The sequence below is a fragment of the Taurulus bubalis genome (assembly GCF_910589615.1).
Source record: "Taurulus bubalis genome assembly, chromosome: 7".
NCBI classification, from domain to species: Eukaryota; Metazoa; Chordata; class Actinopteri; order Perciformes; family Cottidae; genus Taurulus; species Taurulus bubalis.
In genome coordinates, this window is record NC_136595.1 from 22,624,069 (window position 1) to 22,651,661 (window position 27,593).

Below are 27,593 nucleotides of genomic sequence, written 5' to 3' on the forward strand. Positions count from 1 at the left end.
TTATTGTGTGATTTTTACTGTTAACCTAAGTTAAATGGATAATGGTGACGCGTTAGAAACACTAAAGAACGCCCTCAAAAATGCTTGTGACGGGTTGGGATTTTTTCATCTTTTTTTGTGGTCGTTTTCTTCACACCCGTTTGAATTGCAAACCGGTTTGTAACTAAGTTTTCTACAGTTTCTATTAGTAACTCCTGCACAATCTAATGCAATCCAATTTAAAGCCTGACGATAAAAAGAAGAGTTGATTCAACCATATTGTCATTTTGTAGTTATTAGTTGTGTGGCGCTGGACTGCATTATATTGACCGGTGTTCTAATATCTGATCACCTCATGTATGCACTAGATGCATGCATGCTTAATTCAGTTTTCTTTTGCTCAGGTACCCCTCTTTTAGACATGTGGTTAAGTGTGTTGCACATCTGTTTGTGTCGGGTTTTTTTTATGCAGTTGGCTGAAATCACCTCTAGATCCTTTTTAAGAAAAGATTTCTAAGGAAGCGTGTGTGTGTGTGTGTGAGAGGTTGGTTTTTACCAGCAAACTACGATCCCAAAACTGAGGCACAGACCGCTAACTTTCTCCGTAATGTCTTTTAGTCTTCTCAGCGCCACATCTGTCTCCCGGTAACGGAGTGGGATTGAACTGCGGCAAAGAAGCCCAAGAGCCTCCAGAAAAGAAAATACCTTACGCTACGTCATCGAGTGGAATGTCTTGAGAGTCTGTTCATCCCGTTTGTTTATGTCTCACACCAGTAGGTCACAGTCGTCTGCGAAGTTCCTGTTTCCCCTCCGTGTCTGGAACAGAGAAGCGACACTAAAAAGAAACAGGCCTCTGTGTTCTACCTCCAGACAGTTTGTTTTTTATCTCTGAAGCTGTCTGACGGCCATTTTACTCGCTGCAGTTTTGTCAATCTTGATTTCTTTTTCTTATTTTTAGTCCACCTTGAGCTTCACATTCTGATGAATACACATACTTCCCAGTCTTATACACTTAATGAGCACAGCAACAGATGCAGCAATGCAGTGCTGCGGTTCAAAGAGCACACGGTTAGAAGCTCCTGACTTACGGCACATCCATACTCCGACAATGCTATTCCGCTGCTATCCTGTGCCACAGGTATAAAAAATTGAGAGCAAGCAGAGTGTGTTTTTAAGTGAAGAAAATTCCTCAAGGGCTCTCTGGTTTACAGCCTTTACATGAACTGCCGATAACATCCGCCTGTATGTCGCGGCTCTCTGTAACACTATTGGGTTTTTTTTACACAGCATTGACTATAAGAGTGGTCGGCGATCGTTTCTCGCTGCTGGTGTGACTTTTGTATCTATTGCAAAGTGTCTCGAGCACGTTGCGTTCCCTTTTGTGATTTGTTCTTTTCGCGCTGATTATTTAGGGGGATATCACTAACTAGGAGACAGGAAATTATCCCGTTTTTACTGCAAAGGCCATTTTTATTTGCTTATAACCAGGATACAAAAATAACTGGTTTGGAATTGTATCCGCCAGCTGCCCTGTTTATGTTCATTTTTGAGATGACTCGTAAGATAAATCGTAATCCGTTTGTTAGTTTCACTGATGGTCTGTTTTATAAGCAGCCATGAGGTGCAGACTGAAGCGTCCAGCTTAAAAGTTGCAACACTCCCAAAGTTTGAAGCCGAAATTAGGATCTAAGTAAAGTTCAAATGTATAGCTTAAAAAATGGAAGGAACAAAGTGTTTCCTCTGAGTTGATTTCCATGAACCTGGGTGTTGCTCCTATTAAACCTCTTCGCTGAGTTGATGACTTTTCGGGGGTTTCTTGTGTACATATGAACCAAAGTTTTGCTTCTTCTTTTTATTTTTAGGGCTTTACCCAATGTACCTGCTGATTTATGTTGGTATCTTCGTAACCAAAGGCTTACATGTTGAAATTTAAGTTCTTTTATCAAAAAGTGTATTCATCCATGTCTTTTTCCACTACACAATATATTTCGATAAATTCATGTGACCATTTGTCATATCGCTAAATATGTTTTACCATCAACTGAGTTTGAGCAGCATAATTTGTGGGTTTGTTTTTTTTCTTCAAGGTGTTTTAATAATTTATCATTTGTGAAGGAGAACAACTTTTACAACAAAGCTGTGAGTTTGGACACGTTTATGGAAAAAATGAGAGTGTGGAATGATTTAAGAACAATTAAAGGGGAACTTCAAGCTGACAAATGAAAAGCTTTTTGTTTGAAAAGAAAACTGTCTTTTATTCCAATGTTAGCCATTGTTTCTTTTACTGACTCATTTTTAGCTTTTGAAGATTGTCGTTTTTTTGCGATAATTAAGAAGAAGTTAATAAAACATAATCATGAATTGATAATTACAATGACTCTTTTGCTCTTTAAAACAAAAAAGGTATAATTTGATGATGAGCTCTATGCTGCGAGAGAGAGAGAGAGAGAGAGAGAGAGAGAGAGAGAGAGAGAGAGAGAGAGAGAGAGAGAGAGAGAGAGGAGAGAGAGAGAGAGAGAGAGGAGAGAGGAGAGAGAGAGAGAGAGAGAGAGAGAGAGAGAGAGAGAGAGAGAGAGAGAGAGGGAGAGAGAGAGAGAGAGGAGAGAGAGGAGAGAGGAGAGAGAGAGGAGAATAATTGGCTTATGAGTAAATGAGTCCTTTAATTGCCGTGTGTGTGCGCGTGCCCCCTCCTCTGTAGAGTTGTCGTGTTTTGGGATGGGCTTGTTATCATCTGCGCCAAAAAAAAAAAGAGGCTCAAATGATGTTTTAATTAAACCAATACCATAGGACTCAGGTCTGTCCCAGCCTCCCCTCACTGTCTGCCACCGTGTTGCGTTATGGGAAAATGGGGACAGAGGATCTTAAGCTGAGATCACCCTCCTCACTTCTGAAAACACACACACGCGCACACACACACACGCGTGTGCCAGCTCGCTTTCAATGGACTACATAAACAATCTGGTGTCCCACTCAAATGCCCTTACGGATTAAAAGCAGCTGCAGTCCGCATCCCCCCCCCCGATCTACTGCATGGAGCACCAGCAGCACTCATCCGCACTCAGTCTTTCACACAGAGAGCCTTTCATGTCGACGCGTATCAAAGGATTGTGGACGTGCTGGTTCTCGACAACGGGAGACTTGAAACGAGACGTGTGAATCAGGGAGCTTTTGAAGCCTTTTAATGTTCTCAACTGGAGGATTATGTTGTGGTGAGCATTTAGACTGTATCATTTTGAGAGGCGTAGAAACCATAGAGTGTAGACTAGAGGGCCTGCATGAGGAAAGGAAACACCAGGATTTGCATTAGCTGGACGCATGAATCTCACAGGTTTCCGTGACCCGATGACCTCACTGTGAAGCGAGGCTGCAGATGACCCGTAAAGACTGTGATGCCTGCTGAGAAAAAATAAAATAGTGCAAGTAAGGACACAAAGTAACTCAAACTTAGGTTTCTGGGTAAAAATAAAATCATTTAAAGTTTTTCCTTTTGAAAAAGTTTCGCTCTAAACCAGTGGTATTGAAGTTTCAATATTTAACAACTGAATAATTTAAGTAATACATTTTGATGAATCTTTTGGGAGCCCTGAACAATCCATTATAGCAGATCGTAGTTCGACTGTCAGCTTCAGGTCATTAAAAATGTTGTATTATGTGAACAAATTTGACCCTTTAATATGTAATTATCCTCTCTAGCGTACACAGATGAGGATATATTACATTAAAACAATGCTGAAATAATACACAAATGTATGAAAGTGCACACGAAACAGTAAATTAAAAACAAGTATTATAAATAAACAATAAAACATCCTGTGTGTGTGTGTGTGTGTGACTATATTGCACAAACATATACTTTGATATCTTGCTGCATAATCAGTCAAGAAGCTGCCAGCATGAGGGATGATCTCTGCCCTCTCATGAAACGGCCTCTCCAGCATTCAAAGGGAACATGCAGGCTTCTTCACGAAGGTTTCCACATTAAGTGGTGGAGAATATTTGCTTCTTCGATATTTTGCTGCATTTTAATTTGTGGCTAGCCAGCATGCCTGCTGAGTTCATGTCTGGCTTCGGTTTGCTCATTACCATTCCTGCAGAGCATCTTGCATTATGTATATCTCCCTGATGTGTATCTGTTCTTTGTAGTCTGTGGCAGGTTTTAAAGCTTTTTCTGTCAAATTAAACCAATACAAAAAAAACGTTTTTTAATTTTGGAAATTGCAAGAAAAAGGGAGTCACAAGGGAGTGTTCATAGCTTGTGGCATTAAGGAGCTTTGTTAAGCCTCCAGCCCGAGGGCAGCAGCATGAACTCAGAATACAGAGCACGATACTGGTCAGCATACTGGAGGCCTTGCACAGATTAAAACAGTAATTTTACACAGAGAAGGACTTATGTTGTAGAAAGAACTAAGTAGAAAGGTGAAGGACAGGTCAGGTAAAGAGTTTTAAATCACATTCCACATGGTCTTCATGTGGACCTCAGTGGGTTTTTGTTTCTCAAAATGTTTAATTTTAAGGATTTAAAGAGGCCTCGAGGTCAAACTTTCAAACATTTGAGAAAAAGCATCTTGTGATTCACCCTCTGATTTATCCTGGAAACTATTGGCTGGTTTTGATCCACAAGTAGGAACCATTTTCATGAAGTAGATAAAATACACATTTTAACACCACATAACCCACCTCAAAAATGCACTTGCTTTTCTTTCAGAGGCCTGTAAAATAAAGGTATTTTCCCTAAAGTTACATCCGTTTTATCTTTTTTTCAATAAATTCATGTGAATGTAAAAAAAAAAAAAAAAATGCACGTTTGTCTTTGAATTCCTGGAAAAGTGTCTGACCGGCGCTTCAGGGAAGGAAGGTCGTGCTGCATTTCAACTCAGCAGAAATGTCTTCCACTCAGCAAAATAACTTGGGCTCTGTCCAGAGCCGCCCGGGGTCCTTTCTCTTGATCGTGTCAATCCTGAGAGGAATGAGCGTGTCGTCCATCACAGCACAAGGGCAAAAAGACAGATGCATGATGGATCGATTGTGGACAGGTGTTCGTGTCGTCACATCGATGTGCTTTGAAATAAGGGAGGGAGGGGAGTAAGACAATGAACAGAGTTCAAACAAAACTCTAATAATTATAAAGTTACTCATTAGGAATTCACAGGACAACAGGCCTTAACAATGATAATAATTTATTTATTCAGGTAGAGTAAAAGTCTTTGGCAGTGAAGAACACAGGAACTGAGGGTGATTTAATGACAACATTTTAGAGTGAAGTGCTGCATGGAGACAAATGATTGGCCCAACTGGACCATTAACACAAATCCAACCGGGAACCAGTTCACCCAGTGGGAACGTAACGTTGACCAAGGAACATTAACCGGTTGGACAAATTGGCACGATGGCGTGTGAGATCTGCAGGAGTGGATAATAACTAAAAGAGACAGAATAAAAAAAGAGGCTCAAAGGAGTGTTTATGGGCAGAAATTGGCCGCTGTGATGCGACAGGTGAGACGTGCCGCTGTGAAACTACGACGGCGTCGCAGACAGATGGGTGTTTACTGTGCGAGGAGGTGTTTGGCTTCGGTGCAATGAAGTGACGTGTCCCTCGGTAAAAGATTTCCTCGCCGATCACAGTAAAAAATCTGGTACCGCCGTCTTTTTTTAATGACCCTGTGAATTCGTTAACATTTACTTCATCGCTCTCCAATCTGGCATAAGTGTCTGGTTTGAATTGAGTTACGAAAACATATAAAAATGCAACAATTACAAACAAAAATAGCGAAGAGGGGGGGGGAACCACTTACAGAGCGGCTGGTTCACTCTTCTATATTCACATCACATTGGCATCTCCTACCAACTGACAAGTGCAGCTCTATAGTTCATATAATGAAGGGCAAAGAGGTACAAGGATAAATCAGTTTGATACACTTTGCGTGGCATTTTCCACTCCAGGAAGACAGTCTCCTCCTCCTCCCTGTTCTTGCACATCAATTTATTTTTTATTTATTAGTTTATTTATTTATTTAAAAACAAGTCGGAAAATGCGAGGAGGCGAGGGACCATCTTTCTGGATCAGAAAGAAGCACATATTTCATCTCTAAACCCTGAAGAAAGGGCAGGTAAGGCTGTTACAATAGTTGCCGTGGACTTGTTAAAACCAAGTAAGGGAACCAATCAGAATGCACGGAACATTCGTCACACAGCTCACAACATGAGAGGAGGGGCAGAATACACACAAACACAGTGCACACTGTGCACGAGCCGGACACGGCAGGTAAACATGCCCGACTAATGAAAATAATGACATCACAGCTCCTGTCAATCAATTAATCAATTAATATCATTCAGAAATACCATCAGAGATCCGTTCATTCATTCATTCATCGGTAAAGGCAGCAGGACCGGACACTCGGTCCACTTCTCCTTCTATTCCACCGTCCCTCTTCTCTTTCTGCATTCATCACACTTCTACTACCAGTAAAGTGAATATTCCGCGGCACAGACTTTCACGAGACAAACAGAAGTTCATTCGCTTTCAGAATACTGTTGGAGGTCAGGAGTTTGGCTGCTCCCATAACATGTGCAAAAACCTGCTGTTGTAAAGAGCGACGGCCACTAGGGGTCGCCGTTTCACTCGGTCACAGGCATCACTCGTCAAAAAGTCAAGTCCCACTGGCACAGCAGTCAGTCACGCTACACATCCACGCTCCATAATAAGGCTGGGAAGACGACAAGGAGGGATGGCACAGTTCAGAGTGAGACTCAACCGGCAAGATAAGAGTCAAAGCGGAGCTCTTAGAGAGTCTGAAGACTCCTTGTGTTCCTTCTTGGTTCCTCCGGAGCTCCTCGTCCATTCGTCCCTCCAGCGTCTTCATCTAAAATCCAACAGGTCCCATCCAGTCTGTGCCCCGTGTGACCCTGGATTAGTGGTCTTAAGGGCAAACCGCTGGGTCCCCGCAGTCTCCGGGGGTCACAGCGTGACCTTGCTGAGTCTCAGCGACAGGCTGGAGCGGTGCTGGGCACGGGGCAGCGTGGAGCTACAGCGGCTCCGCAGCTGGACCGGCCGACTCGCCGAGCCTCGCACCCGCAGCAGGAAGTCATAGTTGGCGGAGGTGTTCATGGCGTAAAAGACGTTGGCGTTGTCTGGGATCACCAGTTCTGATAAAAGGAGAGCGGAGAGGAAGCAGACACTATGAGTTTTGGTTTCAGCTCTTACTGGTGGCGCTCCTACTATATTTTTAGATTGCAATACATTGGCCATTGTGGTTTGAAAAACAGCTGATCGGTGGATAAGATTACAGTAATTGAAACGCTGAATTGCAAATACTGAGGGTAGTTTTTCTACCACAACAGCTTCTGCTTCCTGTTTTCATTGTAAATGTCTGACTGTATGCCTTGGAATTTTACAGTGGTGCCGTTTTTGGAAAGCCCAACATGTAGCAACCTCTAATTACGAGTGTAGGTCTGAATAATGAGAAAGGTATATATACAAACATGGAAAACAAATCGCCTGAAACCCATCCAGAAAGATAAATAAGGCTCAATCTAATTGTTTGTACCTCTCTCCTCAGAGATGACTTGTACCAGCTCGTATCCCTCCTCTGGCTCCACCTCCAGGTTGTGCTTCGCCATGGCTCTAGAAATTACAGCCGGGGTCTTGTCTTGATTGGTCAACTATTCAGGAAATTGACAAGAAATTGCTCATATATCATGTAAACATGTAAACCGAGAGCATCTCACTGAAACTGGAACAAGAACAATGTTTACCAGGATGCTCTTGTAGAGATTCCCGTTGCCCTGCTCCAGACTCACTCTTATGATGCATGCGTCTTGGGCCTGGGTGTTATAGGTTGGGGTTTGACTCGGGGTGCTGGGGGGCATGGGTGTGAGAGAGTGGGAGCGTCTGTGGGTGCAGGGGGGCCCGGGGAGTGGGGGAGATGCTGGAGTCATGGAGACGCTGGCCGTCGACGAGCTGGTGTCCATGGAGTGGAGTGAATTACAAGAGGAGGATTCTGATAGCTGGGGAAACATGGAAGCAGAAGTTATTTACAGATTTTTTCCTTCACAAATGCACTGGACCCTTATCGGAGATCATTCATTTGCAGCTATTTGAGGTCAGGGGAAACCGGACTGGAACAAAGGGACACATGCCAAAATAGTTTTTCTGATAAACCTTTGCCTAACAACTTTGTCTTAGGGACTGTATGAAAATGAATAGAGGGGGGTGTAGAAGGTTGTAAGGAATTAGGGAATAATAACGGAGAGCCTTCTGTCTCATCCCAGAGTTAGATTGTATTTTTCCCCAATTCAACTTGTTAAAAAATAAATAAACATTTTAAAAAGGAATTATGGCTTTTGTGTGCAACTTGGGTAATGAATGTGCGTTTTGGGACACATTCGGGCTCTTTTTCCAACATCAACGATTTCCTAACATGATGGACATATATAGGAAAATGGTTCAATGAACAGGACAAATCATTTTGTTATGTTTTCCATAATTTTGGAAATTATACAAGTGGCTGCAACCATTAGCATATGAGGTTTGAACTGTACAACAACTGCACCTTATCTCATGCAATTTTTGTTATTCACAGCAAAGTGAAATGTACCACTTTAAAAGTGTAATTAAAAAATACATATATTTGGGGGAAGGTGTCAAGGGCAGGGCCCAAAGAATAAATTAGTGACAATAATTCCCCAAACCAATGATTTTCACACAGTTCCCAAGTATGACCAAACCGAGCCCATTCTCTGTGGCGCTGCAGCCCACCTTGTTCTGCTGGGAGTCGGAGGCGTGCGTGGGGGCGAGGCCCTCGCCGTCTGACGGGCTGCTGGAGTCGCTGGAGGACACGCTGACGGAGTCCATGCTCTCCCCTGAGCTGCCAGTAGGGGGCGAGCGTGGCGTCTCTCTGACTGGAGAACTGGCTGCGCTGCTGTCTGGCCCAAGAAACATCCTGCAGAGCAGCGGAAGTTGGTTATTGGGTAATAAAACAAATGGGTCACAGCAACCCAGTGCTTAAATATGACAGTTTGACAATACTTAATTTCCATGATTTTTGTTTTTGCCAATGCACTCACAGGCTGAGTCTCTTCACCATGCTTTTTCGAGGTTTGGGTAAGGTTGGGCTGCTGTCACCGAGACTTTCAATCTCGCAGGACAAGGCGTAGCTGCATGAGGGAACATTGATAATAAAACTTAGACATCATAAAACAAATCATGTGCCTGGTGTTCTTTTTTTTTTTTTTTTTGGAGAACCAATGAATTCCTGAGTGAGAGAGAGGGAACGTGAAAGAGAGGAAAAGAGACGGAGGGAGAAAAGAGAGTTCACAGAGCAAAAGCAATAAGTACAATAGATCAGTAAGGGAGGGAATCGCAGAGAGAGGCGAGGAGAAAGCACACAAAGAAGCTTCTATTGTCTGTTTGTGAACAATAGGTCCAGCAGACCTTGACCTCAAGCAATAATGTGCTGGTTACTGAACGGATGACGGCGCGATCGAGGAAGAAGGTCTTCAGAGTAAAGCGGCCGTACCTTTCCTCCTCACTGAACTGAACCTGGCTCTTAAACCAGCGGAGGAAGGCCGCCTCTGGAGCCAGACAGTAGCTGTTGCAGGCCGACTGGAGCAGCTTGATCTGAGCGATCACCTCAAACTCCTGCGGAGACAGAGAGACAGTCAGACACGTGGCGCGACGTCACCCCGAGCGCATCGTGCCACTACTGCAATGGCGTCACGAGTCGGACGCTCGCGGCTACACTCACCCTGCGTCTCTTCTCGAAGTTGTACAGGCCACCCTGCGGAGGACACAAAGAGCACGCTGTCAGAGCCTGGACGTCGCATACCAACGGCTGCTTAGGCAAACAGCATTAGGTGGACCGCTCCAACAGAGGGCCCGGCGGGAAAATTCCTCACGCGCTCATGGAAACTTACGGACCCGGTTTCTGACAGCGGTTACACAGATAGACTCTCAGATCAGCAGAGCTGTGCACACTCGCAGACACATGCTCTCAAATATCCACACACACAGATTTGTTCTTCTTCTTACCTCTACTAGGTCGGGCAGGGCTGTATCCAGCATGGTCAGGTCAGTGAGAAAGGTCCCCAAGTATGGTATTGTTCCTTGCATGGCTCCCTGTGGAGAAAGACACACATGTTTAAATAAATACTTTAAAAAAGGACACCACAATAAAGCCGGAGACTAATTTACACTTGTGATTTACAGATGCCAGGGGGGGGGGTTGTAAACGCATCGTGACCTCATCCCACTAGAGAGGCTAGAACTCTCTTTACGGCACATTATTTTAGAGGAATGTGTTGCTTTAAATTATGAATGGTTGTAGCTCTCCATTCGGCCGGCATTTGTCACAGAAGCTCGTGATCAGATGGTCTTTGTCTCACCATTTCCTTCTGCAACTGTAGTCTCTTGTGGGTGCGTTTCTGGTGCTCCTTGGCACAACTCTCCAGACTGGCAAACTTTGAAGTGCCTTCCTGTAAACAAAGCAAAATGCAGCTTTAGTCTTCCAGGTTCTCTCCAGTGAATGAAGGAATGCTTTGAGGATTTTCAGATCAGAAGAAGAAGAAGAAGTCTTACATCTACCTACATCTACCCACTTTTAAACTAGGAGTTTATTCCACAAAGGGTACTAAATGTATTACTTCACAATTTCACTGGTCCCTCAGATATTATCGTGCTCATTTTCAGGTTCATACTTGTATTTTGTGTTTCTAATCGAACACGTTTCCATGCTTTAATGTGAAAAACAACAACAACAAAACATATTTTTCCCATTTTTCTCCCGTAATATACTCGTATTCACCCTTTCTCTGAAAAGCTCCGTTTTAGCGTCATTCTCTTTAAGTCCCCATTCCAAAAAAGCCTGTTATAAGCCCGTTAAAGCTTGTTATAAAAGGCACACTTTCTGAATAAGGCCTGTGTGCATTTCTCCATGGATTGAATGCTTTGGCACTTTCACAGTGTTTATATAGTCCCCAGCTGCTTCATTATAAAAAAAAATACATGAAAATCATACTTTCTACAATATGGGACCGTTAAATAAGTGTTGAAGTGAACTCACCCTCATCAGGAGCTCTCTGCTGGTCAGGTAGTTGTTGTGATCGGAGAAAATGTCCGACAGTTCCTCAAATGTCTGCATACTGTCTCTGTGTGAAGCATGGATTCACGTTAGATCAGGGTACCGGACATATCAGGTAAAACACAGTCTTCAACATCTCAGAAATGCTGCTGAATCCTGCCAAAATGCTGATTCTTCCACCAAGACTTACTTGTGCACACAGGCCCACGCCCTCTTCAGCCTGTACAGAGGGTTGGACTGCAGCGCAGACACAATGGCTCGCAGAGACGAGAAGTTTTTGCGTATTCGACACTCCTGTTAGAAGACAAGGACAGTCACGACGTGGCCCATTTCTGTACTGAGTTCATAGATGAATTTGTGTGTGTGTGTTTGCCAACCTGAGCGATGTCTATCCAGCGCTGGATGACGCGCGCTCTGACATGCGGTCTGATCTGCCGGTGTTTCAGCACTGTGCTGACCACGCAGGCCGCCACAGCGTTAAACTGCGTGATCGTGGCACGCACGGTGGGGGCGCTGTGCTTGTTGTGCTTCTTGTCCCTCTGAGACCAAACGGAGCCCAGGCAGTGGTGGGGCACGACCTTTTTAAACAGCAGCTAGAGCGGAAGGACAAGGCTGACGTTAGTACGACGACACGGAAGAAACCTCGTAGCCGCAGCAACGGGGGCCGCCCTGACCAACTCCCTCCCACTTACCGCATCCATGTAGGTCAGCTGCTCAGCCACCAGGTCGGACTCAAACGACATGAAGTCCTCCTGGAGCTCGATCTCCACTTCCTCCTCTTCCCCGAGGCAGAAAGAACTGTTTCCGTGGAAGCCAACTGAAAGCAGGCAAAAAAATACAGGTGATTTGACTGTCGGAAAATGTGTGATAAAGCGAGTTAAAACCAGACGCTTTTGTTAGTTACCGTCAGAGTCGTCCATGCTGGCCTGGCTCTGCAGCTGCTCCAGCAGACCCTGTGCCCGTCTAAGAGCCTCGGAGCCTGGCAGGGCCATGCGCAGGTAGTCCATCAGCCTGTGGAGACACGGGTATTCAGGCGGCTCCTGGAAGTCTTCAGGACACTGGTCCAACCAGGCGCGCAGGATGGAGGCCAAGGCCCTGTGGAGACAGCAGGCAACGATTTGTTAGGAGAGCTGGCACGGACAGAAGGACAGGTGTGATAAATCAGCTATGCTGTTACCACAAATGTTATCTATTGAAAGCTGATGATGAGCACAGACAAATGTAACTCACCTTCTGATGGCTACGCTGGTTTCAGAGCCTTTGCCAGCGTCTTGCTCATTTTCCTCCCCGCTTCCATACCTGCAGCAGAAAATAAGCAGAGGGCCTGTTCATAACCTCGAAAAGGTATCGTCGATGCATTTATATGATATATGATATATGACGTGGCCGCATGCAAGTCTTCACTCAAGCCCCACCTGTCTAGCAGCAGCTGCAGAACAGTCTTCGTGCTGGCGAAGGCTCTGTAGGTGGACAGGAAGATGGAGGTGTAGGTGAGGTCGTTGTCTCCGATCGCCGTCAGCAACGTCTCCACCAGACGCTCCAGCGTTCCGGCGCGGATACTTCGGATTTTGCAGGTCTCCAGCTGGCTCACCGTGTGGCCGGGAGGCAGGCGATCCCCCTCCGCCTGAACACACATATTTTCACACCGTTAAACCAGTGTGAGCCGAACGGAGGAGTGTGGCGACTTTGGCTGGTGCTACCAAAGCTTTTCTTTGCTTTGTCTGGCTTTGAATGCGTCGCAGATTAATACTTGAATCTGGTCGTCATCATAACATCATTTTATTCCGTTAAGCTTTGAAATTAGAGGAGTGGAACAATTCACCAGAAGACAAAGCTGGAGGGGAGGAAACAGGGGGGGGGCAATCATAACCCTATATTTAATTCTGATATCTCCAGATGTGTCCGACTATTGTGTCTGCGGGGGAAACAGACAGAGGGGTTACAAACCCGGCAGGGAGAGAGTAGAGGAGGAGGCGACACAGACGGGGAGAGAAAGAGACCATGGTGAAGTTAGCACGCTACAACAGGAAACGCTCCAATCTGCTTTTAATCACAACAGGCCCCTCCTCCACGGGCCCTCCAGACTGAGAGGAGGACAGCACCAGCCAAGTTCTCCCACCACTTCCATTTAATGACAAAAAAAACGCCATTACTTATCTCTGCGATGTGACCCACTGTGCAGCCACACACACATATGGGCTGAACTTTTACAACTCACAATCAAGTGGGACTGAAGTTGCCAACAATTCTGCCTCACAGGGTGTAAAGACACATCCGCGCGCAATCCCACCGATGAACAGTAATTGCTGTTATTCACTGACAATTGGCTGTTTATAGTAAATAATAAGGCCTCAATAGGGACCGGTCTCCATTCTACTCCACTCAATAGACAGCACTGTGTAAAAGCACCCATGTTGTTTTAATTAGCTCGAGAAATACAGTTGGCAGCTCACGCCGTCAATACATCAATACGGTCTTAAAGCCTCAGAGCTGTTATCCATTTCTTCATGTGCCAACCTCCATCCCTCCCATGTCAGCACAAAGAGACAACAATGGTACAAACAAGCTAGCAACAAGATCGTGATTTTCTTTTTTCTTGCAAACAAAAAGGCATCTGTAATTTCTATTGTGCTGGATTTATGCATTCCTTCAATAGGCAACACACAAGAGACCTAATTGGCCCTTCTGTGTAGTATAATGACATACTGTACAACATCTTATTATGCTCATATAAACAGCACAGTGGAGGGAACAGCAATGCTTCACATGCACTGGAAAAATGCACAACTGAAGGAAAAGCCTTTAATACCCCCACCTTTTTTGGGGGGGCGGGGGGGTCATACCAGCGTTTATAAAAACATTGTTGTACAGGGGAGCGAGCCGTTTTGTTGGCAGTCAGTAAAGTCAGGAAATCACATGCTTTGGCTAAACAGTCCAGGTCTGGGGAAACTGTTGATTTCCAGCAGGCAGCTAAAAGGTGTCGTCTAAACGGGGAGATTTATAGCTCAAATGTTAAAGCAACAGAGCAGAAAGCTGAGAGACGCCCCGCTATTGAAAAGACACGGTCGGCTTTAAACAAAAGAGATTAGGTTCTGTTTTTATGATGAGCGGCCTGCACACAAGATTGCTTTTACAACCCAATCCACTCATGATAAAATCCCAAAAAGGCAGAGACTATTCCACTTTGGGTATAAATCAGGAGTTCACATTTTGCAGAGCAACAGGTTAAGAGAGTGGAAAACAAAAAAAAGAAGCATCGGGTTTTCATTTATGTGCTCCGTTTCGGTCTCTTCTTTGAAAAAGCTTCGTCAGCTGTGATTCTGTCACACAGCGAGACGCGAGACGGGCCTCTACTCACCCCGAGCCATCTCGCCCCCTTGTTGGCCGCCTGCTGAATCTGAACCCTCTTCAGGGTCACATTGTAGATGGCTCCTTCCTCGACTTCCTCCCCCCAGTCCTGCACTGAGCTCTGCAGGGAGAGAGTAAAGAGGGGGAAATGTTAGAAGCCTCCAGGAGAAAGATAAGGATACTAACTCACTCAGTGGCATTGCAATAGTTGAACAAAATGGGAACTGACGATCTGAGAAAAGCAGAAGGACGCATCAGAAAAAACAAAACAAAAGAAACACAAGCAACGTACTCAAACAATTTAGGAAAAGAAGGACTAACGTGCCGTAAAATATCAAGAATGACCAAGTCCCCAACCCCCACAGCTGCAGCCTGCCAGGCCTCCCTCCTCCTCTTTTACTCCCTCTTTTATTCCCCATCCATCTCTTTCACCGTGTCCCCTTCTCTCTGAGGTGAAGTCAGAGCTGGACAGCTTTACTGGGGCTCAGAAAGCTGGAGATAAGAGCCAGAATGGACAGAGTCTTGCAAACAAAACCCCTACGTAATAAAACAAGACATGTTGATATGTCTCGGTCTGTTTGTAATTATACAAGAGAGCTTGATTACAAGTGAGAGCACAACCACACGTACATTGGCGCTAATCTCGCTCCGAATGCACTTTGTCTGCAGACGGCATGAACAAACAGAGAGAGCAGAGTGAAATCAAAATACAAAACTTCTGCTCAGAAAGAACCCGAGATATACGCTGAGACATCAACATATTAAGGAGACAAAAACAGAAACGGCAAAGGAGAAGGACGGGCCAAATATAAACACCACGCACGCAGTATTATGACCAAGGCCTCAGCACACACACACACACACACACACAGGTCGCGGCCGCCAAGATCACTCTAACTTGTCCCCACTTTCATTCACACCGCTCAATGACAAAGTCCACACTATTCCCCAAACACAGAGGCTGCCAGAAAAGAGGTCAAAAAGGTCAAAGTCGCCGTAAGCAGGCTCAATGGGACGGTCCAGGAGGCCGGTCATGGCACTCGGCCACGACTGTGTTTGGGTTTGAACAGAAACATGTGATGTCCAAACCAAAAGCAAAAAACACAAAGAGAGAAAGGGAACAGGGATCTTAACTGGCTCTGGCAGATGAAACCAGTAAGCATGTCTGTGTTGCTGCACTGGTCTGAAACACGTCGACATGCCCGACCCTGTTCAGCATCTCGTCTTAAGGGTCAGAGGCCTAGTCCGTGCACATCTCTCTCGCTCTCTGTTCGGCTGCTGCTGGCGCAGAGACAGATAAATACATCAGTGCATGAGTCATGCAGTCCACACAACTCCCAAAACAATAGCGAGAGCTCTCTGCGCTAGCCCAGCCCGGGATGCTGAGTTCACAGTCTGCACACACACACACACACAGCCTGCTTTTTGTCAGCCACAGAGCTGGAGATGTTTTTGAGAGCAGGGCTTTAAACAAAAAAACGGCTCTGCTCGCTTTGTGCACCAAGTTTGGGGCTTATTGAGAGACAAAGTTCCACCAGCTTGCATGGGAACCAAAACAGCCTGTCACTGATATTTCTATTCACCGGAGAATACAGGCCAGAAACATTACACAGCAGATAAGGACGCGCTCACAGAGAGCACAGTACATCACAGGGCCCCAGGAAGGTGTAAACAGGAGATGGGTTGTTTACTCACTGCACTAACTTGGGTCCCTTCACCAAGAAGATGCTCACAAAGTGCACAGTGAGGTTACCAAGATGAGCAAATAGAAACCAATCTCTGCTTGAATAGAGCTAATCTGCACATCAGCTGTGTGTGAAACAATACTCCCAAGATAACAACAACAACAACAGTTCAATGTTTGGGGCTGATCTGTGGGCTTTTGTGCTTTCCTCGCCTGGACGCAGCTGGGGCCCGTGGAGAGACCGCGATGGCCCCGGGGCCTCGCCAATTGTTCCCTCTCTGTTTCGCTGCGGGCCCCCCGACAAAAGTTTTCATATCCACCATCAGGGAGGGGAGAGCTAACGGATCGAGTTCATATTCTGGCGGAGTCGGCATGGTTGTTGTTGTTTTTTTTACATTATCTCAGCCGCATTCAAACTTTGCGCGACATCTTTACGCACCGACAATGTAGGTTACACTGGATTTAAAGCCTGGCAAACACAATTAAAACTCAATGTCCAACTGTTCCCCCGCTGTTCCCCTCCTCTTCTCCCCTTTATCCACTACTTTCCCAAGCCTACAAACACCCCCTCCTTTTTCTCCCCCCTTTCCCTTTCCCTCTCCCTCTCCCCCTCTCTTCAAAAAACACACACAAACAGAGCGCAGGATGGGAAAGCACGAGAAGCTCTTTTTTTGTTGTTGTTTTGGTTGTTACCATTTTACTTTTCCAGGCGAATTTCATGGTGAGCGTTTCTTTCATGATCCGGGGACAGCATCAGAGCTCGGGTATAATCCGCCAAGGAAAGAAGAAGATGAAGATGAAGAAGAAGAAGAAGAGGCGTTCCTATATTTTTAAATCAAATCCCAGATCCACGCTGGAACAAAGATCTTCTCCTTCAACGCGCACACTTTCTTCCGCTCAACTCCAAACTCCAGATCGTCCTCCTCTGTCTGTCAGCAGGCTTTCCCCTCTTCTTCTACTGAATGACCGAACTCCGCCTCCTCGCACTCACAACAGTCCCGTTTAAACTCCTCCTCCTTCCTTTCTGTCCTGACGTCCATCATTCTGAGTACAGCGCGCGCGCTCAGACGCACAGTTGTGATTTCCGTTTGCGCAATGAATGCCCTACTACAATAAATCTCTTTCAAGAGAATTTCTCAACACTCGTAAAATATTTTAGAATGTGTTTATATTAGTTTATAAACCCCAAATCCTTATGTCCAGGCTAAACAGTACAGCTTTTTTATTGGTGTTCTTCTTTTTGTTGTTTATTGGCTTAGCTTATGAATAAGAAAACATGATGTAAGAAATAGATGTCAATATTGGGTGTTGTTTTCTGTACTGTGTGTCTAATTGCACTGTGACTGAGGCAACTATTTGGCAGTGAAGTCGGTTGGCCCGTGTCACTGTAAAGTCTGTGTTTTTAGTGCAATATTCCCTCTTTCGTTTCACCCAGACAGTGTTTTCTTAAGTGGAGGTATGGTAGCCATTAACACAGGGAATATCACTATAAAAAAGACCATAACTCTGGGAGACACCTACTTTATATGACTTTTTGCCCCTCATCACCTGGAGTCACTTTACCTAAGAAGGACTGTGTGCATGACCAGTGGACCTAGTCTACTCAGTGGATTCAACATCTACACTGATATAATATTTTTTATTCCACACATTGTTACCCACAATGCAATTCAACCGCAGCAATTGATCAAAGATTTCGGTGTCTGATGCTAGGAGCAGCTATTGTGGCCCCAAACCGAGATGTTAAGTGCTCTGATAATGTAGTCTGTTTTGTATAACTACACATCGGGCATCTAATCAGGATGCCTCCTCCGGTTTATGTTCTTTCCAACAATATTCTCAACATCTGTCATCACCATCTGTAGGCCTTATATCCCCAAATCCTGTAAACTGACTTTGATGCGTACAACTGTTGGACTCCCTCTTAACAAATCAGAGGCTTCTTTTGACTTGTTTCTTTACCCATAAACATCACTTGTGATTAAAATGTAGATCGCTGCACTGTTCACCTACAGATCTCGAGTGGATGAAGTGCGACGCTGTCATGGGTGTGAAGCAGCTGCTGCCTCACGGCTCCTTGCGTGGGACAATGCAAGGAAGGCCGTGGATGCCGGCACCGGCACTGTGCATTGTCAGTGACAGGAGAGGAGAATGGGCCGAGTGTGAGAACGGCCACACTGCTCCACTGTGAATGGGCCTGCACACGTACTCAAACAGCCCACGCGTGTGAATAAACGGGAAGATATGAATCAAGCGGCGACTTTGTGAGGGGTCTTTTTGTACAAAGTTGTATCGTAAACATATATAAAACGTGAGCAAGCGGTGGGTGGTGCATTTCCTCGGCCGATGAAACAACTAAACTCCTGATCCAGAGTCAGGAGACAGTGGGAAGGTTGTGATGCTCGTTGTCATCTGGGTCCGTGGGTGAAACGGCAAGACCTGCCGTGGCCCCAACTTTAGTATCATGTGTGTGTGTGTGTGTGTGTGTGTGTGTGAGATAGGTCTACCCACTCCTCTGGCTCCCATAACACCCATGACACGTAACCCCAACGTCACACTCAGCGTCACTGGCTGTTGAGCAGGGTGCACACACACACAGATGCACACACGGAGGAGGGCACTACACTCCGTCAGTGTTCCTCCTCCGTGTGTGTTAATCATATGTTTTTATCAGGTTTCCTTGGTGCTGACTGTTCATCAGGCTGCATATCTGGCCGGGCTCCAGTTCCCAGGCCGAGCTGCCCCAGTATCCACTTGGGTCTCTGGGGCTCTGGGAAGCCCAGAGGGGCAGTGGGAAGGTTGCGCCCCCACGCGACCCCCGACTCAGCCCCGGGGGGATTTCTCTGTCGGTCTCACAGTGGGAATGATGTCACATCTGAACGCAAACAACACATTTGACAAAACGTGACAGCTGCTCCTACGTCTGATGGATGCAGCAGATCGGTACGTGCGGTTTTCAACAAAATGTGAAAATGTCTTCTCTTGAGAAAAGATTCATGAATGTAGACTTCTGTAGTATAATTATTCTGATAGGATGCATCAGGAGAGACTCTTAACAACAGAGCTGTTTTGAGGTATTTTGATCCTTTATGGCAAGTTAAAGAAAGAGTTTGACAAGTTAGGACCAACACTGATTTGCTTTTTATGGCAATAGTGAGATGAGAAGGATGCCTTCTGCTCTCATGTGAAAAAATCATTTACACATCATCTCTAATTTGCATATTCAGTATGAAAACCAAAGTGTAAAGATGACAAGTTGTGTTTTTAACAGTTAATGTGAGGACTGTTTCTTGACCAGAGGCAGTGACTTCTAATCATCACTGTTAAATCAAGCTGCTTGTTTCATCAAGTCTATAAATGCTGAACATTACCGAAAAACACAAAGGGAGACAAAGGGTTCCTCCAATGTAAATTATTTAATTACTTTCTCTGAAGTAACTACCAACTATAGTAGAGCAACTGTCTGAAATGTAAATGTATTAAAACGTCCCTCTAAAATGTGGAGTAGAAGTATAAAGTCATATTAAATGGAAATCCTCAAGTTAAGTACAAGAATCTCAACATACAACTATCAGCTTTCCGGTTGCGAGATAATGTGATGGATGTGAAAGGCATCTTCATGTAGCAATATTCGAAAGGCTATAAAATATTGCATAAGGTCTTCTTGCACCGTAATACCGGCGAATCCTCATAAGTTTTGCTTTCTCGAAGAAGACTAATGACGTAATTACACTTAGGAAAGCCCTTGACGAGGGCAGAGCAGTTTTTCCTAATGGGTTCCTGCTATTATTGAGCTCTTCCCCCCTGTGCCACAAAGGGAGCTACAGTACAGACAGAAAGGGGACGAAAACAGGAGGAGCGCCGCTCGCACTGTTATTGCACCACTGTGGGGAAAAAACGCACATTCCAGGAAATCTCCCACTTCCTGCCTCCTGACTCCAGCGAGCCGGCTGTCCTCATACCTGACTGGCTGAGGGGGCTTCTCAGGCCTGGAGACGACAGGAGGAAAAGGGGATTCCTTGAAGCAAGTTGATTGAGCAGGAGAGACAGACAAGGAATCACAATGCTGGGAAAAAAGAAGAAGAACCAAACACACAAGGGGAGAATAATGAGGTTGGCGGTCTTGGGCAGCATGTGTGTTTACACCCAAGATAAGAAAGGCCGTGTATCGAAGAAAATGTAGGACACTGTTGAGATTAACTTGAAAGGACATTATCTCCACTGTGAGTGTGAGAGGGAGAGACAGAGACAGATGGGAGGGTGGAGAGTTCACAGTACAGCCAGAAACTGAGAAGATCCAAACTGGCTGAGAGACAAGCGTGAGGTAACAGGACCATCGAGCACTGGCTTCCAGAGAAAGAGTGATTTCATATTTCAGACCGGAAAGAGACGCCCTGCTTTCCTTTCTAAGTAAACAGGAGGCTCATCGGTTTCATCCAGTGAGAGGAGTATCAGCCAGACTCTCCTGTGGAATGTCATTGTGTAGAAATGTAAAAAAAAAAAGAGGAGAGAATCTTTCCTGCCACCATATCTAGACCAAATGTGTTAGTACATTTGTGTTTCATAGTTGTCTGTACGTTCTTCTCGGGCGATGCACGGGTATGCACACACAGTCCGTTTGACTGTATGCTGCTGTGGGGTTGCTGGGTTTGTGTTTCCAAAGCATACTGCCCAGTAGAGGGCAGAGTTCATAAACCGCTGTATTTATCCAGAGTCAGCAGAGGTTTGAGCCAAACCAGGCCAGAGCAACAAAACCCAAGAGGTTGGATTTATGGCGCGGGAGATCTGCTGTAACTCAATAAAACTTTGGAACGAGACAATCAGAGTAGCTTAAATTGGTCATTTGATAGCAGTGAAGCAGGGGGCAAGAGGGCGCTCAGTAAGTGCACAGGGTTATTTGATAGTTATTTAATGAGGCAAGGGATCAGCAGACGAGTGTCTGTGGATCCATAAGAGCAACCATGAAAACACAGTTGGATAAGGACATGCCAGGTCTTCTCTCATACCCCACACAGCTGCATTTCTCTTTTGCTCTGCCTCGTCTTCGGTCAACCGAACCCTTTGTTCAAACGGCCACATTAAAGCTCTGTCTGCCGCGCTCCTTTTCTCTCTCTTTTCTCTTATGTCATGCCTCTACTCCCCTCAGATCTATTGTCCTGGCTGTTGTTCAGCTCCTCTCTCTCTCTCTCTCTCGCTCCCTCTCTCTCTCCCTCTCTCTCCCTCTCTCCCTCTGGATGGGTGACATCATTATTTTCCAGTAATGTCCAGAGCTTCAGAGCGAGACCCCTCCTCCTCCTCCTCCTCCTCCTCCTCCTCCTCCTCCTCCGCACTCCACATTAAACACAGCTGACCCTGCAAGCTAAGACATACTTCAAGGAAAAGTTACTCAGTTTCAGTAATACCAAAACCTACTGAATCCTATTAATGCACAGAGATGTTTATGCAATTAGAAATTGTGAAACAGATTTACAGCAGCCTCCATATGGGTTCAGTTGGACCGTTGCACTAAACTAAAGCAAGGATAATCCTCTCTGGGGCTATGATGACTCAGATGGCATGCTGGTGGTTAAGGTACTTTCAGGTGTCTCTGCATTGAGAAGAGTTGCGATGAATTCCCAACACACACACACACACACACACACACACACACACACACACACACACACACACACAACCCCCCCCTTCATGGGGCCCCAAACCCGACCAACCCCCCTCTAGATCTAAGCCCTGCTAAGCCTCGAATGAATCGGTCTGGACTGGCTCGGTTGTCTGTCTGACCCCTCCCTGCTAATGAGAGATGGACCATCTGTTGCCCAGCAGATACATGCTCGCCTAAAGTTGTCACACGGTCAACAAAAACAGCACCAATGAAGCCCGTCGCACACTGGTGGCAACTGCTGCCTCGCCAAAAACCCCCAAAATCACAGCAGAAAAGCTACGCAGACGACTGTAAATCAATCAGAGTGGACCAAGGGATTCCAAGGGATTTTACGCTGCGGTTTGCAGTACTGTTAGTGTGGAATCAAAATATGAAGCATGTGCATTAGAGGAAATGAAAGTGAGAAAGTGATTAACACAACAACACACAAAAAGAGGCAGTAGCGCAATAACAAGCATCGACGAGCATCGCTGGTGATATAACATCGACCAAAATGTAAAATGTTTACTCTGCCAAAACAATATGGACACATCAAATTTGTGTAAAGTTTTGGTCTACCTAAAAATATACCCGTCTGTTTCACTTAAACAAATACAGGATGTGTTTCCTGTTCTAAAGTTAGAGGCGGCCATTGCTTTGTTTGTCTCAATGTTTGACATCAGCAGTTGTTATAGTTAGTAAAACTGCTGACATACAGAATGTGTGAGTGTTCTTATCAATAACTGTCGTCCGGGCACCAGCGACACACACACACACACACACACACGGACAAACACACACACACACACTAATGGACACATCACAATGCCAGCTTGATCCCAGTCATGCGTCCTGGCTAATACTGAAAGCCCTGCCTGAGCGGGAAAAGGAGTCACAGAGCTGAAAAAAATGAAAACAAACCCAAGCAAAGACGGTGCCGGTGCACACGGTGCCCTCTGCCTCCTATCAACCCACCCCTAAACACACACACACACACACACATCGCCACAAAACACATTCTCCATATGGCGCGATGAGTTTCTGCCCCAGTTGAGCGAGCTGCTCCTGTGGTGTTGTCACTGAGATGGACGCTCGGGTGACAGGGACAATGCCCGCAGTATTGACTTTTCACACCAGTGCTATTATGTGACCTAATTAGGCCCAAGATCACAATATGACCCTCACGAGAGCTGCAGGCCACGAGACAACTTGACACACTGAGGGTCGCCCGTGTGTGTGAACACACTGTTTAGGTGGTGGAGTGAATAAACCTGGATTTTGGAGAAAAAAAGAAAGGACCGATGCTTTATTGTCCACTCCACTTGTGTATTGTATTGCTTAATGGGTTAATCAATAAACCCAGTCTTCTCCTTGTCCCCTGAATGGCGTTCTCCCTGATGCCCCATATACACTTATACTTCATAAACATTTAAGAAATGAAACCTACACAGCTTTGTATTGATTCAAAGGCCAACGAAGCAGAACTAGTCTTAGCCGGATGAGTGAATCACTGAGCAATCGTCAAAGCACATGACAAGCAAGGATCAGAACTTCAGGGAACACTGAGACGTCACTGAGCATCAGCATGGAACGTGCACTTCTCTGTTCAAAAAGACAAGAAAGAGGAAGGAGGAGTGTTAACTCAGCTTTCTCACTTTTTTCAATGGAAAACACGGCATCATCGAAATTCTCTGTCCTGTCCGCCCCCCCTTCCTTTGTCCCTGTTTATCCTTTATAAAATCACTTCTGCTTTTCCATCACTGAGGTTATTGAACTACCCTGCTGGTTATTATAAGCCAAACGGGTGTGAGGTGGCGGCTAATATTCCCTCTACTGCAGTTGTGATTGATCAGCCTGCAGGCTTAATTACATTGCCTTATCACTGACAGAGAGAGAAGAGTATAAAAGAACACAGCAGACTTCTAAAATGTGGTTTGAGCAGTAAAATGCACTATGATAACCCAATCATCATCACTCTGACTTCTGTATAACCGGGGTCAAACTCAGTCAAGTCCTTTGTTGTTCCCACTTGTGACACCAGCTTGCAGCATCCGAGTAAAATGCGTTGTTTATTCTTTGTGATTTACGATCAATAATTTCAGTTGCTCCATCTTCCCGAAAATTCCCCCTGCTCGTGTGAACAATGTGTGTGTGTTCAAGTGGGAGTCTCCTCGTCCTCAGTGGACTGCTGTCAGGGGCCGACACCTCAGCACTGCTCCCTCGTCTCTGACCTGAACTGTGGACCTGACAGCCTTTAAACGCACCGCAGGGTGATTACAGGGAGGTCATCAGTCCACTTGCTCCCTTTATGACCGGCATGGTTTCATAACCTCCCGTAACATGCTCACTGACAGGAGAGAAAGAGACACCTGACAGCAGAAAAGGCAAAGTCTCCTCCAAGTCAACGGGAGCCAGCTGTTGGCGTGACATAATGACACGAGGCGAGGGCGTGCAATTATTGCTTTTTTATCACAAGAAGTTCTATTATTACCCACTGGTGGTTTTGTTTATTCTAACTTTATTGGAGATATTTACCCCTCTATATAACCACTCATATTGCCTTTCTACCTTCTTGGCAAAGATGTGAGGGCAAACACAACTGAAGACTGCAAAAACAGTCACACGGGTGAGTTTCTGACACGTAGAGCTTGAATGTAAGCTGAGCCTCACTTTGGCTGCAGCATCCAAAGTGAGTGCCGGCGTATGAAAGCTAACCTCCAGTCTCCTTACCCCTCGAGAAACAATCGGAGGAAACGGTGCTGTGAGGCGGGAGGACACGTCAACCAGGATGTCAGATAGGCAGCGAGGGGGAGGATCTCTTAACGCTGAAGTTCAAAACATACATACGTGCAGCACAGTGGGACACATGAGAGACATTTTGTTATTTTCATAGTAATGAAAACGGGGTTATGGGGGTACATGGTTTTCTTTTTGCTGTCACAGAATATCAGTGGTGCAGCAGGTGCATGGATGGATTACTGAACGGGCCTCCAGGCCACAGGCCCAGGGGCCCAAAGCGTCAGCGCCACTGACCTTCATCTATAAAGTGTCACTCAAAGAGACATATATCGACCAGGAGCCAACATGACCACAAAGAAACATAAAACAACCACAAAGAGACAAAAGAGACACCAACTGCAAAGAGACAAAGATTTGGACGACAGGGTGGATGGAGTCCACAAAGAGACTTGCAACAACCATGAGAAGGGGCAAATCTACCATGAAGAAACACAAATAACTACAAAGAGACACAGAATAACTACAAAAAGACACAGAATAACTACAAAGGTGATATAGAAAAACTACAAAAAGACACAGAATAACTACAAAGAGACCAAGGGCCAACACGACTACTAAAAAGGGCGAAACAGTCACAGACAATAAAAGCTACAAAAAGACCAAAATAATTACAAAGTTACACAAAAAACTACAGAGAGATACAAAGGAGACCACAATTATCACAAGAAGAAAAAAGGTGCTACACAACTATGCTATTGCTCCTATTTGGGTATCCAGGGGCCCATTGATTATTCCACCCGTGAGCAGGTGGGGTTCAGTGTCTTGCTCAAGGACGCTTCAGCAGTCTGGTTTTCTGACCTCATCCTCCCGACTCACTAAATCTCAACATGCCAGATGTAAACAACGAACCCATTTTCACTTTTATCCTCAATACCACACGTGCGCACATGCAAACAGTTAGCCACAGCTAAGCTGGAATAAGCTGTCGCTGCAGGTCATTTACTGGTAATCACGCCGTTGTGAGGAATCTGCGGCCTCACGGACAAACTTAAAAGAGGTAAATAAACACGAAGTGTAATGTGAGCCACGGTTCCGTCTTTTTCCCGGCGGTTGGCTGACACATATTAAAGACATTAAGGGGTTTGGGTTCTGCAGTAAAGTGAGTAATGCTTCTTCTGTGAACTTTGTGTTTATTCAGCAAAAGTGTGTGTCCTGTAAGCGGTGGTTATACAGCGAATTACTGCTTTGCACAAGAGGTCAGCTGTCCTCCTGTCTGTGCCATCAAAGGTTACCGTCTAGTCGGCGTTATTGCACGACAAGTTTTTCGACTTATTGCGGAAAATTTCAGTGAGTCAAGGTCAAACAGAGGAACTGAAAAGAAAAGAAATTGAGAAATCGCTGATTGATCTTTGAGTTGAGCAATAAGTTGTGCATGTTTTTGATTTGGTTTCCATTTGACCCTCACTTACTGTACTTTACACTGGTGTTTTATGTTGGCCGTGTGGACCACTGGTTGCAGGATGGGCCACTACCAGTTAGCTCTCCATGTGACCACCAGAACAGCCCCATGTTCTCTCTCAGTATTCCTTTCCTATCACTCTCCCTTGTTTCTCACAATCACCACAGACAGCCAACAAACAGACCTTGGAGGAGTCTCTTCTCCTCGCCGCACATCTTTATCTGTTATTAATTCCAAAGCTTTATTTCACAGTGAATTGTTTACTCTTTGCACTTCACGTTCCCATCCTTGAAATTGACCGAACCTCTGACACCAAACAACACACCCCGCGCTCCAAACAACAGCAGGCGCAGGAAGGTCATGCAAGCCGAGGCCAACATCTGCCAGACTGTTTTAGACAAGACTGGAAGTACCTGTGCTTCTGATAATATAAATTGTTATATTCTGCTAACACTTCCCAGATATATACAACAACAAAAGACAGACACAATTATTCTGCCATGGACTCACCCAGTGGCGGGGGCTGCTCTCCGGGGAGCGAGGCTGGTACCTCTGCAGGGCGACACCTCCCTCCCCCTCCAGCAGTAAGCTGCAGTCCAGGTCTGCGTACTGGTGGTTGGGACCCGCGGGCCAGGGCAGCAGCGTGGACAGAGGGCAGTGGGAGATCATGCTGACCGCCTGGATCAGCGGCAGGGGTGGCAGGGATGGCAGGACATACTCCTGTCTGGACGGCAGCGTGGATGGAGACTTCTTCAGTAGAATCAGGAGAAATCTGGGGCTGGATTTAGGATAACCTGGGCTCCTTTAGGTTGTTAGGGTTGTTGATCACGTCCTCTCCTCTCAGTCTGGTTTGTAGACTTGTCTTCAGCTCAGAGATGTCACTAATGATAACTCTCCTCTCAAGTCCTCCACCTCAGTCTTCCCCCTTCCTGTTTCTCCCCCACCACATGGAACTCGGCTTGCCAACAGCTCTCAACCACATGAGCGATTAAAGTCTATTGTTTCTCTCTCTCTCTCTTTCTCCTTCTCCCTCCTTCTCTCACCCCCTACATTCATCCCTGCCAGAAGGGGAGGAGCTATAACTCCGTGGTCCAGCCCCCCCCCTTAAAAAACTACCCACTGACTAAAGAGAGTTTGACTGTGGAAGAATGTGAAGAAAAGGAAAGAAAGACAGGAAAGCTGCGATAGAAAGGAGGATGTTATGGAAGAGGTTCTAAGAATGACTAACAATAGCAGAAATATTCCATGATGGATGGCCTTTGGGCCTCATTTATGTCTCAAACTGCCTTCAATAAATCTTCAAACACATTTGAACTCTTATTCTTGTTGCTTTTGAGACTTTCATTTTGCTGGAGTTGTTGCATTTTCTCTCTAAAGCCTTTTTGAATCACTTCCTTTAAAAAAAAAAAAGTCTCTAAGTAGTCCCGTGTTAGGAAAACGTGATTTTCTTCTCTTTTTTTTTGCATTAAACAAAATCGAAGTGTTTAAATGTGTGGATGGCTTTATACAGTTACTGATTCAGCTCTCAGCTCGGTGACATCTGTGACGGCAGCAGAGCAAAGGGCAAACCATAATAAATGTGTAACAATTATGGAGAGCACACGTGTGTGTGTGTGTGTGAGATCGAGGAATAAGAGCCAGCCATGTGTAAAACGCTACAGTTGCTGA

At 45.5% G+C, this 27,593-nt stretch overlaps 1 protein-coding gene across 1 annotated transcript; it reads right to left on the reverse strand.

The window, feature by feature from the left end:
• Positions 1-5,145: 5,145 nt before the first annotated feature.
• On the reverse strand, positions 5,146-26,609 carry rgl1 (ral guanine nucleotide dissociation stimulator-like 1). The gene is made up of 18 exons (XM_079221231.1): positions 26,436-26,609; positions 14,416-14,526; positions 12,473-12,681; positions 12,288-12,356; positions 11,962-12,152; positions 11,750-11,874; positions 11,435-11,650; positions 11,248-11,351; positions 11,040-11,124; positions 10,363-10,452; positions 10,010-10,096; positions 9,726-9,758; positions 9,498-9,619; positions 9,046-9,135; positions 8,738-8,921; positions 7,735-7,986; positions 7,527-7,641; positions 5,146-7,125 (listed from the first exon to the last, which is right to left on the reverse strand). The coding sequence occupies exons 1-18, from the start codon at positions 26,592-26,594 to the stop codon at positions 6,938-6,940; spliced, it is 2,430 nt and encodes an 809-aa protein (XP_079077357.1). The 5' UTR covers positions 26,595-26,609; the 3' UTR covers positions 5,146-6,937.
• Between the last annotated feature and the right edge of the window lie 984 nt (positions 26,610-27,593).

Excerpts from the sequence above, each read along its gene's own strand:
- rgl1 (XM_079221231.1), bottom strand. The coding sequence starts at position 26,594 with ATGATCTCCCACTGCCCTCTGTCCACGCTGCTGCCCTGGCCCGCGGGT. Across the intron at positions 11,125-11,247 it reads GCGTGGGCCTGTGTGCACAA|AGACAGTATGCAGACATTTG; the intron begins GTAAGTCTTGGT and ends TGCTTCACACAG. Across the intron at positions 10,097-10,362 it reads TACAGTTGCAGAAGGAAATG|GGAGCCATGCAAGGAACAAT; the intron begins GTGAGACAAAGA and ends CTTTCTCCACAG.